At 42.1% G+C, this 19,212-nt stretch overlaps 1 protein-coding gene across 1 annotated transcript; it reads left to right on the top strand.

The window, feature by feature from the left end:
- Positions 1–6,770, top strand: LOC139475614 (NXPE family member 3-like). Its single transcript, XM_071258803.1, has 4 exons — positions 1–194; positions 2,231–2,884; positions 3,967–4,028; positions 5,927–6,770. The coding sequence occupies exons 1-4, from the start codon at positions 1–3 to the stop codon at positions 6,703–6,705; spliced, it is 1,689 nt and encodes a 562-aa protein (XP_071114904.1). The 3' UTR covers positions 6,706–6,770.
- Positions 6,771–19,212: the final 12,442 nt, after the last annotated feature.

The following is a 19,212-nucleotide window of genomic DNA, read 5'->3' as shown; positions in this document are numbered from 1 at the left end:
ATGATTGATAATATCCTTAGGTTTGAAGTCATAAAGAAGCTAGAACATGCAAATCGGGCCAATATTTCGCAGATCGACTTTGGTGCTGAACCCAGGAGTAGAAAACGAGTCTACCGAGATGTAGAGAATCGCTTGTGCTGCTCAAAAGAAAATTTGGCCCAGGGATTAAAACACTCATCCAATGCTTGGTTGCTGTTGGTCATCTTTTGAAACCTGGCTATTGACTTGTTGGGATTATTATCTGACTGATTAGTTCTAAACTAATTTGATTATTGTGATTATCATCTGACTGATTAGTAATGGGTGTCCTCCCCATTGGCCTACTTCCCATTTGGCCTACGCTTTTAGAGGATTTAATTACGGGAGGACACGGGAGCTTCTGCTGGGGCAAGGTTGTTGATTTCTTCATTGTAGATTTGTAGCATAGGATCCGATTCATCTCGGCCTGTTTTGTTTGGACAACCCAACGCCTGTTGTAGAGAATCCCATTTGCTGTATGTACGTTTATTCTTTCTACGGTTATGAGTACATTATATTTGTACATGTATGTGGACGCCCGCAAATACACTCCAAGGGACATTTGAGCCTTCATGCGTGTTCGAAATTACACACATTTTAAGTGTGAAGAAAAATACAGCTTAAAACAATGCATAACTAAATTGAATGATGATCAACATTTTTAATGTCATGGAATAATTGTGATCGCATCCATTGTCAGTTTGTCAATATGCATTGTGGTATATCGGCGTCGAATCAGGGTTGGAATTGGTACCTAGCAACCTAAACTCATGGATCGGATTTTTAGAGTGAATCGTTGCTCTCAGTATCAATCATTAGATTTTATGATCTGGACTCGATTATTTACTGACCGCCGTCTTATAACTGGAATACTGCTGAGTGCGACGTTAAACAGCAAACACTCATACACTATTTCAAACTTGGGCTCTATAGCCATTTCAACTAGAGGCCATATACATATGGAGGAGGCAGGGTTTTGTTATATTGCTGCCCCACTACTTATGACAGATTGCTCCCCCAACAAATCATAAACTGATCAAGGGAAGCATAAATCCTCATAAATCCTGGCCCATGAAGATCCGGGGTAGAATAGGTCATCAGCAACGATTGCCGTAAAATGCGACTATGCTTGTCGTAAGGGGCGACTTACGGGATCGGGTGGCTTGGTTGATGCATGTCATCAATCCCAATTGTGTGGATCGATGTTCATGGTCAAGACTCGATTATTTACAGACAGCCGTCATATAGCTGGAATATTGCTGAATGGGGCGTTAAACAACAACAACAAAAACAACAACAATCAATCAATCAATCAATCAATCAATCAATCAATCAATCAATCAATCAATCAATCAATCAATCAATCAATCAATCAATCAATCAATCAATCAATCAATCAATCAATCAATCAATCAATCCTACCCGCAGATTGGACAGCGGCATAGCTGTATGTTGACAATACGCCAACAAGGCACTAGTAGCTACAATGACCGGATCTATCCACAGTGTATTTAATCAGAGAATCAATATTAACTCTTGAACCAAGGATGCAATCAGGCAAACACTCGATGCACTCCCGTCAATAGTTCTATTGATAGTTCATTGCCATTCTCCAAATATACAGTTGTGCACCCTCGGACGAACTTGTGTTGTCAACGCTTAGGTCACCAAACTGTAAGTGTGATATATGTCGTTCAAACAAGCTCACTCAATCTGTTTCGAACACTCAGTAGAAAATATATATTAACCAGCTGTGAGTTGAGATATCAGATTTTTACAAGCAGTCGATTAAGCAGGCTAAAGGACCTCTCACTGATAAGGTTCTTGTTTACTTAATATTTTGAATATACATTTATATATTCAGTCTACATGTTTCAGTGAATTAAATACAAATTTGCTTTTGAATAAAACACATGGATAGACCAACCAGGAGTGGTAGATATAATACGTGTCTATAGATGTAAACATATTTGATGATACATATGTGAGGTCAAAGACCATAAAATTTAAAATTTATGGTCTCTGGTGAGGTTTAAGTTGATTTTAACAGCCCAGGACAAGTCGAACACAAGCCAAACCCTTCTGACAGAGACTATGTTGAGAATGTAGAGGGAGCCCCTTAATGCCGAGCGTCAGACAGGGTAACAACAAGTACCATCTTTTAACGGCTACTGACATAACACCTTTCATATGTGTTTTGAATTGATTTCAGAGAACAAACGAACAGGGGCAGTTTAAAGACGGGACTTCTATATTTGAAAGAGGAGATTTTATGTTCAGGGTCAATTCACAACAGTTCGACTGCTGCAGACGCAAAGATGTCCTATATCTACCCAATACATAATACAACTTATATCTTGGGTGATCTGATCCATGTGCGAATTGATCTGTTTGATGGTTCTGGTAATCGGAAGTTATCTGGAGGCGATGTTTTGAGGGTGTGGATGGAGGACAAGAAGACTTCAGCTTCCGTTTCCGGTGTCGCGTCCGATCACAATAACGGAAGCTACTCTGTCGCTTTTAGAGCTGTGTGGTCAGGAAAAGCCACCATCAAAGCATTCCTTGCCACAAGAAGGGAGGAGATAGTTCTCCTGTATAAGTTGTACCAAAAGTATTCAAGTCTCTGGTCGATACATGCTGTATTCAAGGGGAAGAATATAACAGAGAAACCAAGATGTTTTACGAGACCGAACACTCTTGCACAGACACATTGGTGCAATTTGACTCAAGAAAATGATGGATTTCTCTGGTACTGCATGAAATCAAAGAACAACTTGACGAATTGTGACATGTGGGTCGAGACGTTCTCTGCAACAAACATCCACTACAAACTTAATAATAGCACTGAAAACACAATATTAAGTTGGTATGTATAACTTCTTCATCTTTTTTTCTACATTTAAAGATTCACCATTTTTAGTTGGGGGCCCTTCGTCGGGACAGAAATTTCAGAAATGGTCCTTGATCTCTCATCAGTATACCCGTGCTCAGGACCATTAAAAGTGATTAACTTGTATGTCCTGAATGGGGTTCTCCTCCCACACTAGGATGACATGATATATCTAGACTATTGAACGAGTTCTCGGTATATACGAGGCACTGGTGCCCTAGTCGTCGATTCGCTGTGCAGAGTTGCGTCCCTTGGGCACGCCAGAAACCTCTGATCGTGGGTTCGCATCCCGGTTTTCCACGATTATGTTTCTAGGTTTGTCAGCATGCGGGCTTCACTTCGGGTTTGGACATTCGTAAAAGGGTGGTGTTGTATTTTGTAGCAACGTTAAATGCAAATTTATACGTAAAAAAACTAACAGGTAGAAACCGGTTGTAAATCCGATATTGATATTTGCCCAAGAACGGCGCTTTTAATCTTCCCATGTACACGCATTGAAAGGTGTTCCTGCTATTGTTTGTGCAAACATGTCAAAGGCAACGATCAACAGCAAAATATAAGCATTACAGCAGTATGCAATTGATAACAGACCCGTGAAGATCCGGGGTAGGTTAGGTCTTCAGCAACCCATGCTTGCCTTGAAAGGCGACTATGCTTGTCGTGAAAGACGACTAACGGGATCGGGTGGTCAGGCTCGCTGACTTGGTTGATACATGTCATCGGTCCCAACAAACCAACCAACCAACCAACAAAATTTAATATTTACCGTCCTTATGGCAACCGACATTTTGCCTGTCTCTATTTGAATTAGCAAATCTCTGCACTATAAAGCTCCTTTCAGCGGCACGGAGTCACATAATTGACAATTGATTTACGCAATGCATAGAGCGTAAACATTATGCAAATTGTTGTTTGGCAATCTATTGACAAACAAACGCTTCGAATTACAATCGATAACTTAGAATTATTTCACATGTTTGATATTCTTCATGTTGTTATGGAAATGGTTATGGTGAATTAGATAAATTGTCATGTTTGTATATATTTATTTCGTCAAGGTCTGCAACAAATGCAACGCCAGACATCTTTAGGAGGACTGTGCCGGTGGTCATAAAAGATTGTAAGTGTTGAAAGCGTTTCGTTCAGTATGAAACCATTTGTATACAAGCGTAAGAACAAATCGTGTATCGAAAAGGACATATCATATGATACCTGACCAGTGAAGTTCCCTGGAAAGAATTAAGTCTTCAGCAACCCATGCTTGCTGTAAGATGCGACTAACGGGATCGGGTGGTCAGGCTCGCTGACTTGGTTAATGCATATCATCGTACTCCAGTTGCGTTGATCGATGCTCATGATATCAATCACTGGATTGTCCGGTTCAGACTCGATTATTTCTAGACCGCCGTCACAGGGATGGAATATTGCTGATGAATGTAATCTGGCCCAAAAGTAATTTAAGTTAAGGAAAACCTTAAATATTATAGTGAACGTTTACATGACAGACATATTGATTTGCAAGTTTTTGGCTTTCGACGGTTGCTTCATAAGATCTAAGCCTTTCGAAGACGGAATTGCGTAATTGTGAAATCTTTTGCTGTGGACATAACATGATGTCATAGAAACATATCATCTTAAACAAGAGCGAATTGTTTCGCTGTGACAAGTCAGTTTAATTAGCAGGGGTCTACGACCTTTCGAAACTGGACACATTTGAGTTTGAGCAGATTGTTGTTTGCGTGAGGTGAGATGAAATTGGGTTTAACGTCGCGTCCTAGATTATTGCACTTCTATAGCGACGTGCGTGCACGTGTTTGTATGTGGCTGCTTGTACTAGTCTGGAGTGCTCACAGAGGTACCATGCCGCAGTTTAACATGAATACCCCACTCAGACACAGTATACAGATTCCTAGCCGACCAGTCCTTGTTTTAGCCCCTTAATGTCGAGCTCCAGGCAGGGTGACAACAAGTACCAACTTTTAACGTCTTTTGGTATGATGCGGTCGGGGATCGAACCCTGACCTTCCGCTTTTCGAGCAGACGATCTACCACCAGACCACCCTAATCATTGACTTAGAACGACTATACCAAGAACCCATATAGTTTACACATATCGACGATATGTTTGACATCATTAAGAGAGGTCACGTTTCAACTGTTTACTGACTCCGGACCGACCAGTCCTTGTTTTAACTACAAGTACCATCTTTTAACTTTTGGTATGACGCGGCCGGGGATCGAACCCCGGACCATCCGATCTCCGGGGCGGACCCAATCTCCATCCATAGTCCACACATTTCATAATTATGTAATTCCTTCAACCCTCAACATGAGTGAGTTGGGTTTAACGCCGCTTTTAACAGTATTCCAGTTATATCACGGCGTCTCGGCTTAATGTGTGAGGAAAGCCCGAAGTGATGCAGGTCTCAGACGTTTACCCCTTCGGTGAAAACCAGGAGCACGGGTATGGTGCTGTCAAACCTAGAAACATAATCGGGGTGAACGGGGATTAGAACCCACAATCACAGGTTTCTGGCGTGCCCAAGGGACGCAACTCTGCACAGCGAATCGCGGCGCCTTAGACGACTAGGCCATCCGTCAAGGCAGTGGACACCAGAAATGGGCTTCTCACGTTGTACCCAAGTGGGGAATCGAACCCGGGCCTTCGGCGTGACGAGCGAACGCTTTAACCACTAGGCTACCCCACCGCCTCAAAAACAATCAATACCCTAAATCCGTTTTAATGTATTAATATATTGTTTACATTTCCTTTGCATCTTGTATTGTTATAAATTCAAAAAATTAAGCATCTAAAATAAAAAAATAAACAAATCTGATTATATGATCAAATTGTCATTTATGTGAATACATATTTCATTTCGATTTCTCAGAGTTATATTCCTTTGCTAAACTTTTAATTGGGCCAAAACGTCCGACATTCACTATCTCATAACATCATCCTGGTCCCGACAACATGATATAAGATATGATTTGATTGTCACAATGTTTCTGTTTCAGCTAAATTTACGTCAAAACTTACATCACCCCCTATTGCCTGTAACAGAATCGCACCACATCTGACATGGCAAAGAAAAGCTCCGAATGGCTTCTTTTACAATAACAAGTGGAGCTCGCTTCTGTGTAATGACACGCTGCCTCGAACCGTTGATGCGTACAGACATTGCTTGAAAGGAAGGACGCTCTGGCTCCATGGGGACTCAACAAGTATGCAGTTCCATAGACGTCTTCGCTCCATCTTGAACCTACCGTCTCATGCAGGTGGACATACGCCTGTTACGGATACAGATCTAAAACATAATTTTTCGCTTTCCTGGCATGCTCACGAATTACCATTCTATCATGGAGCTCGGCACTACCCACGGTCAACAAATCAGGCACAGCACATCATGATGGACTGTCTCCCGAACACAACCAAGGACATCGTTGTGTTATATATGTACGTTCATTTCACGCTTGTCCATCCGGATGTGTTTAGGCGACATGTTCGGAGACTTGTTCCATCTGCAAAGAACCTCTTGGCACGCGCTCCAAATGTTACAATTGCAGTTCGCGGCCCACATGCATATTTCAGACCGAGGAGAGGTATGCTGTCTTACTGGGGTATGATTTATGCTGATATTTGGCATCAGGAATTCTCTTCGCTTTGGGACAAAATTATTTATTTAGATTTCTGGGATTTGACAATGGCTAAACCATCTAAAGATTTTCACCCACACGTGAACACGATGAAACAATTGGTACACAATATGATGTCATTGTTGTGCTTTAGGACGTGATAGACTTGTCAATGCCGACAGTCGTCATTGTTTTCAACTAAACAGTATTCTGGACATATCAGCAATATGATAGACATAAATAATTGATGGGTATATTTAGAAATGGCGTTATGGGCGTAAAACGTAGTGAAGCAACGAGGCTAGATCTAAAATGTGAATCCTCGTTAGTCTGGAACCCCGTTCGTTCGAAAACCCCTTTATTCCGGAAACCCCTTTACACTGGAAACCCCGTTAGTCCGGAAACCCCGTTAGTCTGGAAACTCCTGTAGTCCTGACACCCTGTTAGTCTGGAAACCCTTTAGTCTGGAAAACCCTTAAGTCTGGAAACCCCGTTAGTCCGGTCTCCTCGTTAGTCTGGAAATCCCATTAGTCTGGAAACACAGTAGGTTTATCTCATACATGTATGTGTCACCATTGTGATCTCAATACTCCTAAATAGCCTTGATACCCCGCTTCATAACGACGGCTGCGTGTATATCAGTATGTATACAATTCCTGTTGTTGCTATACGAATTTGGAATAAACTAGTTTTCTTCAACAGCACATCTTAAGGCTTACATTTTATTGATTTAACATGGTACATAAAAACAAGACCGAGTTACATTTTCACTGCTATTATAATTATGATGTCACTAGAGTTTGCAAAATGATTTCAGATCGTTCACAAAACACAGTCCATGTTTGACCACTTATCTTTTTGTATCTGTATCCAAATGTATGTAAAAGTTGCCATAGCTTGCAAATTGTAATAATTAAATCATGCTCAGTTTCAAGGTATTTCATCAAGAGTCTTATTGACTTGTACATATATTCTGAATGTAGTTTAATAAATGCACGTCTGAGTTGATTATTCTGAAAACTGTCTTATTTTATTTATGTTCCCCACCCGCTTCGATTGCTTGCTAGAGTCCCGTCGATGGACAAATTTTCATCTTGTTAGGAGACATACCAAGAGATTTAGATGCCCGTTTCAAGTATTTATTAATGGCACAAACGGGTTTTCCTCTTTCTGCTCACATTGAAAGAAATCATACACCTTAGAAATTAACTGTTTCACATCAGCTGAGCGGCACACCTTGTCAGTCAACAACGACGTATACAATCTAGCACGTGCAGTACGTGTTTGCGATGTTCCCCCCTCCGTTGTGAGTTCCTCCGTTCAAGATGTCACAGCAACATGATAGTTTTTTTAAACAATATTTTCCAGTGATGGAAAAAAAGTAACAAACAGCAGTTGCTGTTGGAGACAGGGTACACATTGCCATGTACTGTATTGACTATAGACTATTCCCGACATGGAGTAATTTTGCAATTCATCGTTCTCATTTGGAGCCAAACAGACTGAAGTTGTTAAACATATTCTATCAACAGTCATTGTTGATCCAGGGTAGATTAGTACTTCAGCAACCTATGCTTGCCATTAAAGGTGACTATGCTTGTCGTAAACAGCCACTAACGGGATCGGGTGGTCAGGCTCGCTGACTTGGTTGATGCATGTCATCGTATCCCAATTGAGTGGATACCAACAATATCTCTCAAATTGAAAGAAAGGTCATTTGATAAGTAATATAGTCCATAACTACATACAATTTCAATTACAAATTGAAAAAAAGGTGAGTGTCGAGTTGACATGGTAGAATCCCCGCGGTTTGGCCGAAGCCGCCCCAACGAGGATAGATCATATGCTTCTGTCTCACACGATAGATACTTCGTCTCTTAGACCTGTATCTAACCACCATGCTACGGCTCACCCGATAGACTTACACAAAGCTAAGCTATATAACGATAGGCTTGTCAGCCATTTTGTTGTGAAAGACCACTCGGACACGCTCGGTAGTAATCGCCTTCTATCTTTCACTGACCAGGGAGAGATACGTGCTTTTTCTGCGAGAGTAATATGCAGTAACGTATAATTATATCAGGAACACGGAGCATCGTTTAATCAAATTTTAAGGATGATAATGATTGTATGAGAGGAGAGACGTGACTGACATTCACGACAAGCATATTGTTGTAATATTTGCCAAATGTAATGTTTCTTCTTCTTAGCCCTCTTCTTCGCAACTCCTCCCTTCTCTCTCTCCAACTTTTTCTCTCTTTTACTCTGAGTGAGTGAGTGCGAGGTACGTGCGCAATGCGTTCGCGCATGTGTAGTGAAGTTTGTCATTTTGAATGTGTTTATCATATTATTGTGTTTGTTTCCATCGGTCAAACATCAGTCAAAGTCGCCTCTTCAGGAACCATCACGGCTATTTTTTAGACAAATAGACACTGAGATTACTTACTATAATTTAGTTATCAGTTAAGAGCCTGCTATTTTCTAAAAACCTTATATCGCGGTTATTTAATAAGTAATATAGTCCATAACTACATACAATTTCAATAATATTACAAATTGAAAAAAAGGTGAGTGTCGAGTTGACATGGTAGAATCCCCGCGGTTTGGCCGAAGCCTTCCCAACGAGGATAGATCATATGCTTCTGTCTCACACGATAGATACTTCGTCTCTTAGACCTGTATCTATCTGGCAGACTAAAAGCGGGAATGTGTAACACATAGAGAGATTGTACGACCGCTTCGGTGATCTCCCACACGAGAGAACATTCGTAAAATATGCTTCACATAGCCCAGTGAATGAGAAGAGAACTTTTGGGACAATCGTTTCTGCGACACAAAGTCACTTAATCTAGCCGTGTTGGACAAACTGCGTCGGAACGCGGTAATCATTGACGACGACACTCACAATTTTTCCTTGTTCTTGTGTATATATCATGTACTCATATACTCACCTGTGCCATCTCTATATTCCTTAAAATATTATCTACACCCAAATGTCCATAACTTTAATATTGTTTTATCTACAGCCAACACAAAGCTGATTATTAATATCGCTGAATATCTGTATCACAATAAAGAAGAGAGAACACGTATTTTATCATTTTGACTGTTGCCATAAAAACGCCATACATTTTGTACAAAGGGCCTGTGGCCTGTACTGCACTGAAAAAGAATAAAGAATAAATATCTTTTTCATTGTTTCGTATTTTTCTGTTTTAAAAGAGTTGCCTTGTTTCCGGCAAATCTTTTTATTAGCATGAGAAACCATATCTCATAATAGATTCGTAAAATATACCTGTCAGTAAACTTCAGTTATAACGAACTCAAAGGGACCATTAACTTTAGTTCGTAATAAACGCAGTTCGTTATAAACACAGCATATATACAACAAATGACCGGGACTAAATAATAACTTCGTTTTATCGGTCCGTTCGTTATAAGCGTGTTCGTTATAAGCGTAATTTACTGTATTCGTTCCGGCGCGGGGGTGTCTGATCTTAACAACAAAGTAGTGAAACTGTGAACAGCTAGAATATATCTCTGTACAGACAAAATGACAGCTTGCAATTGTAGCCGACCTGTATACTTTATATACATACTGTAGATGGCATGTTAATGATGGTTGTATCGATACATAAAATACGTAAAATGATTATAAATTTAATTTTATGTTATTTGATCACAACAATACAAAATAATACTAACAACAACGGTACACATTTTTATTTGTATGATGTGAAGTATAAGACCTGTGATGAAAGGGAGATGGACATCCCAGTTGTCGTACTGGTATGCGAGGGGTGAAGTCGGGACGACGGAGGCCCGGGAGTGCCAAATTTGATATTTAGAATTTGGCGTTCCCGGGACCAGTAAGGACTCGGACACGGTTCATTGACCCAGGATTTGGCGCTCACGGTACCAGGCAAATAAAACGAAAACAAAGGAGTACCACTCATCAATTTCATTACCGTATTTATGCATTACAATTAAAGACTAAACATATTCATATTAATGTTCAGTCCCGGTTAAGACTGTCCGAGAAGTCAATGTTTAATTAATGCACTTAAAGTTAAAATGTATAAAAGTTAAAAGTTTACATGCTTGTCTTAAGAGGCGACTTACGGGATTGGGTGGTCGGGCTCGCTGATTTGGTTGATGCATGTCATCGTATTCCAATTGCGGAGACCGATACTAATGACATCAGTCACTGTATTTTCTCATCCAGACTCGATTATTTACAGATAGCTGGAATATTGCTGAGTGCGTCGTTAAATAACAAACAAACATATTGAATGCCGCTACTTCCATCTCAAATGGTTCAGTAGGATGAGTGTGGGCCAGTTCTTCAACCTTGTTGAGTCTGTCTTCACTGTTTGAAAGGCGTGCAGAACACCCGGCAAAAGCACATCCTCAATACTTTGTTTCATTATGATTGAGTGAGTTGGGTTTAGCGCCGATTTTAACAGTATTCCAGTTATATCGCGGCGTGTCAGTTTAATGTGGAAGGAAAGCCAGAAGTGATGCAGGTCTCAGACGTTTACCATTTCGGTGAAACCCACGAGCACGAATATGGTGCTGACAAACGTAGGAACATAATCGGAGCGAACCGGGATTCGAACGTGTATAGATCTTCTCTTTCACAGCGTGATATATAGATCTTCCTTCATTACATGTTCTCTCTATCCGCGTTAACGTTTCTCAATACTTCTATCTTCCACCACCCTCTCAGTCACACTCACTCAACCTGTGAAGATCCGGGGTAGAATAGGTCTTCAGCAACCTTTGTTTGCCGTAAGGGGCAACTATGCTTGTCGTAAGAGGCGACTAAAGGGATCGGGTGGTCAGGATCGCTGACTTGGTTGATGCATGTCATCGTATTCCAATTGCCCAGATCGATGCTCATTATTGTATTGTCTGTTCCAGCCTCGATTATTTACAGACCACCGTCATAAATCTTGAATATTGCTGAGTGCGGCGTTAAACAAAAAACATACCAACAAACACACTCACTCACTCGCTCTTCCAGAACAGCGCCCTCTTTCTGTGTTATCTCCTTGCCGTTTCCCCACATCCCACCCATGCTAGGCCTTTGACTACAGTCTCTCCCTCCACTGTGACAAAAGGGGCGGTCGGATAGCCTAGTGGTTAAAGCGTTCGCTCGTCACGCCGAAGACCCGGGTTCGATTCCCGACATGGGTACAATGTGTGAAGCCCATTTCTGGAGACCCCGCCGTGATATTGCTGGAATATTGCTAAAAGCGGCGTAAAACCATACTCACTCACTCACTCCACTGTGACATGAACTACGTAGACCTTTGTCTACACTCTCTCTCCGTCCTCTGTGACATGAACTCCGTAGACCTTCATCTACACTCTCTCCATCCCCATGAACTACGTAGACCTTTGTCAACACGCTCTTCTTTCTCTGTAACATGAAATATATAAAACTTTATCTACACTTTCTCCCTCCTCCGTGGCATGAAATACTAAGACCTTCGTCTACAATTTCTCCCTCCTCATGAACAGCGTAGACCTTCGTCTACACTCTCTCTCTCCTCTGTGACATGAACAGCGTAGACCTTTGTCTACACTCTATCCCTCCTCTGTGACAAGAACTACGCAGACCTTTGTCTACACTCTCTCCCTCCTCTGTGACATGAAAAGCGTAAACAATTGTCTACACTCTACCCCTTCTCTGTCACATGAACAGCGTAGACCTTTGTCTACTCTCTCTCCCTCCTCTCTCTGCGACATGAACAGCGTAGACCTTTGTCTACACTCTATCCCTCCTCTGTGACATGAACCACGTAGACCTTTGTATACACTCTCTCTCTCCTCTGTGACATGAAAAGCGTAGACATTTGTCTACACTCTATCCCTCCTCTGTGACATGAACAGCGTAGACCTTTGTCTACTGTCTCTCCCTCCTCTGTGCCATTAACAACGTGGACCTTTGTCTACACTCTCCCTTCTGTGCGACAAGAAATACGTAGACCTTCGTCTACATTCTCTCACTCCCCATGAACAGCGTAGACCTTTGTCTACACTCTGCCCCTCCTCTGTGACATGAAATACGTAGACCTTTGTCTACACTCTCTCCCTCCTCAGTGACACGAACTAAGTAGACCTTTGTCTAAACTATTTCCCTCCTCTGTGACATGAACTACGTAGACCTTCGTCTACACTCTCTCCCTCCTCATGAACTACGTAGACCTTGGTCTACACTCTCTCCGTCCTCTGTGACATGAACTACGTATACCTTTGTCTACACTCTATCCCTCCTCTGTGACATGAAATACGTAGATCTTTGTCCACACTTTCTCCCTCCTCATGAACAGCGTAGACCTTCGTCTACACTCTCTCCGTCCTCTGTGACATAAACTACGTAGACCTTCGATTAGACTCTCTCCCTCCTCATGAACAGCGTAGACCATTGTCCACACTCTCTCCGTCCTCTGTGATATGAAATACGTAGACCTTTGTCAACACGCTCTTCTTCCTCTGTAACATGAAATATATAAAACTTTATCTACACTTTCTCCCTCCTCCGTGGCATGAAATACTAAGACCTTCGTCTACAATTTCTCCCTCCTCATGAACAGCGTAGACCTTCGTCTACACTCTCTCCGTCCTCTGTGACATGAACTATGTAGGCCTTCGTCTACACTCTCTCCCTCCTCATGAACAGCGAAGACCTTCGTCTACACTCTCTCTCCGTCCTCTGTGACATGAACTAAGTAGACCTTTGTCTACACTCTCTCCCTCCTCATGAACTACGTAGACCTTCGTTTACACTCTCTCCCTCCTCTGTGACATGAACTACGTAGACCTTTGTCTACACTCTCTCCCTCCTCTGTGACATGAAATACGTAGACCTTGGTCTACACTCTCTCCCTACTCTGTGACATGAACTACGTATACCTTCGTCTACACTCTCTCCCTCCTCATGAACTACGTAGACCTTCGTCTACACTCTCTCCCTCCTCGTGAACAGCGTAGACCTTCGTCTCCACTCTCTCCCTCATCTGTCACATAAATTACGTAGACCTTTGTCTACACTCTCTCCCTCCTCTGTGACATGAAATAAGTAGACCTTCGTCTACACTTTCTCCCTCCTCATGAACAGCGTAGACCTTCGTCTACACTCTCGCCGTCCTCTGTGACATGAACTACGTAGACCTTTGTCTACACGCTCTCCTTCCTCTGTGACATGAACTACGTGGACCTTTGTCTACACGCTCTCCTTCCTCTGTGACATGAACAGCATAGACCTTCGTCTACAATATCTCCCTCCTCTTTCACACGAAATGCGTAAAACCTTGTCTACACTCTCTCCCTCCTCTATGACATGAACTACGTAGACATTTGTCTACACACTCTCTCTCCTCATGAACAGCGTAGACCTTTGTCTACACGCTCTCCCTCCTTTGTCACATGAAATACGGGGCGGTCGGGTAGCCTAGTGGATAAAGCGTTAGCTCGTCACGCTGAAGACCCGGGTTCGATTCCCGACATGGGTACAATGTGTGAAGCCCATTTCTGGTGTCCCCCGCCGTGATATTGCTGGAATATTGCTAAAAGCGGCGTAAAACCATACTCACTCACTCACATGAAATACGTAAAACTTTGTCTACACGCTCTCCCTCCTCTGTGACATGAACTACGTAGACATTTGTGTACACACTCTACTTCCTCTGTAACATGAAATATATAAAACTTTGACTACACTCTCTCCCTCCTTTGTCACATGAAATACGTAGACCTTTGTCTACACGTTCTCCCTCCTCTGTGACATGAACTACGGAGACCTTTGTCTACACTCCCCCCCTCCTCTGTAACATGAACTACGGAGACCTGTGTTCACACCTTGACCCCCAGTTCAGATCTCACTCTCCCACCCTCCCTGTCTTTCTCTCTTTCACTCGCTGTATTTTATTCTCAGCCCAACTCTTCCATAACCCCCCCTCTCTCTCTCTTACAGTAACTGTTTCTTTCTTTCTTTCGCTACATCTCTCTCTTTCTCTCCCTATTTGCTGTAATTGTCGACGTATGTAATATGTCTCCCATACTTTGTATAGCTTTCTTTCCATCTCTTTATCTCTCTCATACAGTTCCTTTCTCTCTTTCATTCGCTATATTTCTCTCTCTCTCTCTCCATTTGCTGTTATTGTCGGCGAATGTCATGTCTCCTATACTTTGTATATGTCTCTCTCTCTCCCCTCCGAACACCCACCCCCTTGCTCTCTCCCCCTCCCCTCTCTCTCTCCTTCGCTGTCACGAAATGCCCAGACCTTTGTCTTCAACCTGGTACAGAGTCCTTTTTCTTCCCCGTCTCTCTTCTCCTTCTCCTCGTAACATTGATTTCTCCAGTCGATCGCCCTGGAGACGCGTCCCACCCACTGTTCTTATTATGCCAGTGGTAGAGAATACTTAGAAAAATTAATGGCACTGTTAATACTTTTCATAAAAAGTGTATTCTTGTCAGTGTAGGACACGCATGGATGTCAAACCAATGTCGAGCAGTGGTCATCCTCAAGCTAGAATTGGCGTGTGGACTTTCACAACATGATAGCAAATAACATGTTTGCATCTGACATCGTTGCAAGGGTCTCTGTTGTCTATCGGGGAAACTGTTACCATATTCGCTACGAAAGATTCAAACACCCTGGATCAAAGGTATCAAATCGACACTCTTCGCTTCCGTATCGTCATGCATTGTTTAGTTTGCGACACTCTCTGTTCACCGCCTGAGCTAATTCAACCAATAGCAGTAAACATACACCGATGCAGAATAATATAAGTATTTTTTACCTAAAACTGTCTATTCACAAAACTTCCCCGTCAATCAGCCTACAGTGGGATTAGAAGTGACTGGTAACTAGACTAACATCTAGTCTCTGAAATGAAAATATTTTACAGAAGAAAACGTTGTGAAATTATGAATATTATCATTACAATATAATATAAAAAGAGCCAAGAGATTATTTTCATTTGAAGTTGCAGTAATGTAGACTCGCCAACTATTATAGCTGGAATATTGCTGAGTGCGGCGTTAAACAACAAAGAAATAAAACTATTATAGACTTGCACGGGCTCTATTGTATACGCATGGTCCGTATGACCGACTGACTTGTTAGTTAAATCTGCCGTCGTAATGACTTAAATTAATAACGAGCGTACGTTATAATTACTTCTACAAACTACTTCTGTATTTATATTCCATTTTCTCCCATGAATGTTTAACCACGATGTCACGCATGAAAGTAGCTGCCCCAATGTTTGTGCCCCCCCCCCCCCCCCCCCCCCCCCCCTGTACAACTGCAATCTCTAAAGAAATAAGTTAATTCTATTCTCCATGTTAGGCTCTTATCGCGCAACTGCATTGAGTTAATAATGCTAGTTGATTAATTTAAATCGGAACAATAAATATATTCGATAACGTTTTGATTACATCAATGTCAATGTAAATATATTCAACATTAAATAGTCAGCTAATCAGCCTCAAACATTTTAGTTCTTGTAGAGCCAAAGCAACTTGAGATAATTAACGATAACATATTACTCCCAAAATTCATTCTTGTTTCCTCCTTATTAAAGTAATAATTATATTAACGTTTTATGGGTGGTTTGATATCTCCTTTGACAATCACGGGAACGATTTCTGGCAGTCAACCGTTGTACAGCCGAATAAAGCTGTTCAACCCGGGTAGGCGGCCGATCAATAATACCCATTGTTAGATCGCGTGCTGGGCTTGCTTTAACAGATGTGTCCGGTCCGCGCATGCGCGCTGTCGCTGTGTCCACTCTAATTTAGGGCGGAAGATGAAGGGCGCTGTCCGGCTGCATTGTCCTCGCGCGTGCCAGATGTTAAGGGGTGGGGGAGGGGTAGGGAGGGGGTAGGGCATTGTTAGGTTAATGATTAACGCGATGGTGTGTCTGGTGGATCAGAACACACACTCACGCGAGGGGAAGCTTTTACGTAACATATGTAAGCCTACGTTGTCACACAATGCCACAACTCTCTCTCACCTGAAAACCTGGTCCAGGTATATACAAGTATACTAATCAACGATAGAGGGAGACACATGCTGTAGACGAGGGGTGTCCTTTTGTGTGCTGGGATCTGCTGTAACACATGGTGAAGAAAATAACTTCTAATGTGTTAAATCCTGTTTAACAAATGCTTTATAACGATATCAAAAGCCGGTACTCAGCTTTTGAAAAGGATAGTTAAGCGTAAAAAAAAATAAAATCGGAAGTTGTTGTGGTTGATGGCGACGCCAGTGTCACTGATGCAGATATGTACCAGATAAACTACACGCCATTTTGAGTGGGGAGTTATGTGAATATTTTATTAGATCTAAACCTGTTTCGATTTTGCTTTGGAAAAAAAAGTGGATGGCACCGACACCGGCACTAAGACACCCAAGATACCTTAACCATGTAATTCCACACTCCTTAATACCCAAGTTCTTCAAACCCTTATATGACGCGACAACGTCTTCCTGACACCCATAGAAAAACACACAGTCCAAACAGGCATAGCTCCAACACACAGTCCAGACAAATTCTGCATTTCAAGATTTCGTTTCACATTGTCTGAAATAATGACTAACACTGGACGACGACGTTATGTACGGAAGCCAATCAGATTGTGTCCTTTCTGTCAAACTTATATGGATAATGAATTTCCTATACTGCTTGTTTTTGTTTGTTTATACCGATATAAGGGAAGCATATATCCAACATAGATACCCGCGTTTACCACATTTGTATTTAAGTAAATCGCTGTTGATTTCTATTGATTGAAAAACAATTCTTAGGTTAGCACTATTTGTTTTCTCGGCGCAAGAATCTTATAGTATCGTGACGTCACTTCGTAAACTAATTGTGTACACTAGTTAGTACTATTATCTGCACAGATGCATTGTCTGCACAGATGCACTGTCTGCACAGATGCATTGTCTGCACAGATGCACTGTCTGCACAGATGCACTGTCTGCACAGATGCATTGTCTGCACAGATGCACTGTCTGCACAGATGCACTGTCTGCACAGATGCACTGTCTGCACAGATGCATTGTCTGCAGCACATCTCAATAGCTGTGTTGTACTCACTGATATTATCTCTTTGCACGTTTGTTTTGACAATCATGTACCCTGACAACCATGTACCCTGACAATCGTGTACCATGACAACCATGTACACTGACAATCATTTTCCCTGACAACCATGTACCCTGACAACCATATACCCTGACAATCGAGCACCATGACAACCATGTACACTGGCAATCATGTACCCTGACAATCGTGTACCCTGACAATCATGTACCCTGACAACCATGTACCCTGGCAACTGGCAACCATGTACCCTGACGGCCATGTTCTATGTACCCTGATAACCATGTACCCAGACACTGACACCAACTGCCTCGATGCATTTCCCAAACGATAAATCCCCCTTTCCTACCCCCAGAGACCCGTACAAACTAAAAACTCTCTCCCTGGCTTCACACTCCCCAAACGATGATATGCATCAACCAAGTCAGCGAGCCTGACCACACGATTCCGTTAGTCGCCTCTTACGACAAGCATGGGTTGCTGAAGTCCTATTCTACTCCGGGTCAAACCGCCTCCGTGGTCTACAGGTAGAGCGTCCGCCCGGAGAGCGGAAGATCCGGGGTTCGATCCCCGGCCGCGTCATACCAAAAGACGTTACCCTGTCTGGCGCTCGGTATTAAGGGGCTAAAACTAGGACTGGTCGGCTCGGAGTCAGTATACTGTGTCTGGGTGGGGTATTCATGTTAAACTGCGGCATTGTACCTCAGTGTGCTAGCATTATAAATCGGCATCAGTCCAGACTAGTACAAGCAGCCACTCACACACGTGCATGCACGTCGCTATATTAGTGCAATAATCTTGGACGCGACGTTAAACCCAATTTCACCTCACCTCACTACTTCGGATCATCACGGGTCGTCTCCATCATAAGTATCTACCCATTGTTTCCTGACGTTGACTGGTCAACATACAACATCGCCGACATCTTGGTCTCCAGTATCATTTATTGAAGCAGCTGTAAATTACAGAATTAACATGTCCCTGAAACACACGAGGCAGCTGCTGGAAAATAGTTTTTCTGCCATGAAATTAAAGAAGTGGACATTATATTTAATAGGACTTCACGCGTTATAGTTGTGGTAGCCTAAACATATATATCCTAAGATAAATATTCGCGCTGACCGTATACAGAACTACACACCAGAAACCATACCATACCATACCATACCATACCATACCATACCATATACCAAATCATGTCATATCATATCATATTCCGCAGATATCCAGGTACTAGTATCTGCTCAAATGTGATTTTATTTGTCCCTATACTGTACAGACACTGCCTAAACCATAGCAAAATACCCTCAATCATTATTTTAATGAATACTAATTTTGAAATATTAACCAACAATCTCACCACCGATTGATGAATGTGAATTTATCCATGATATTTGCCCCATTTAACAAATATATTCCAAACCTGCATTACTAACGAACATATTATTCACACGGTATTCATGCTGCCACAGATCATGCATTAACACATCATGCACTAACACCACGTGGGATGTGACAACATCCATCCTACAGTGCTCACGTCG

Source organism: Haliotis cracherodii, unplaced genomic scaffold, assembly GCF_022045235.1.
Source record: "Haliotis cracherodii isolate W230 unplaced genomic scaffold, xgHalCrac1.p SCAF_3, whole genome shotgun sequence".
Taxonomy (NCBI): domain Eukaryota; kingdom Metazoa; phylum Mollusca; class Gastropoda; order Lepetellida; family Haliotidae; genus Haliotis; species Haliotis cracherodii.
This window is presented reverse-complemented; position numbering and strand designations above follow the sequence as displayed.

Excerpts from the sequence above, each read along its gene's own strand:
- LOC139475614 (XM_071258803.1), top strand. The coding sequence starts at position 1 with ATGATTGATAATATCCTTAGGTTTGAAGTCATAAAGAAGCTAGAACAT. Across the intron at positions 195-2,230 it reads TCATCCAATGCTTGGTTGCT|AGAACAAACGAACAGGGGCA; the intron begins GTTGGTCATCTT and ends AATTGATTTCAG. Across the intron at positions 2,885-3,966 it reads GAAAACACAATATTAAGTTG|GTCTGCAACAAATGCAACGC; the intron begins GTATGTATAACT and ends TATTTCGTCAAG.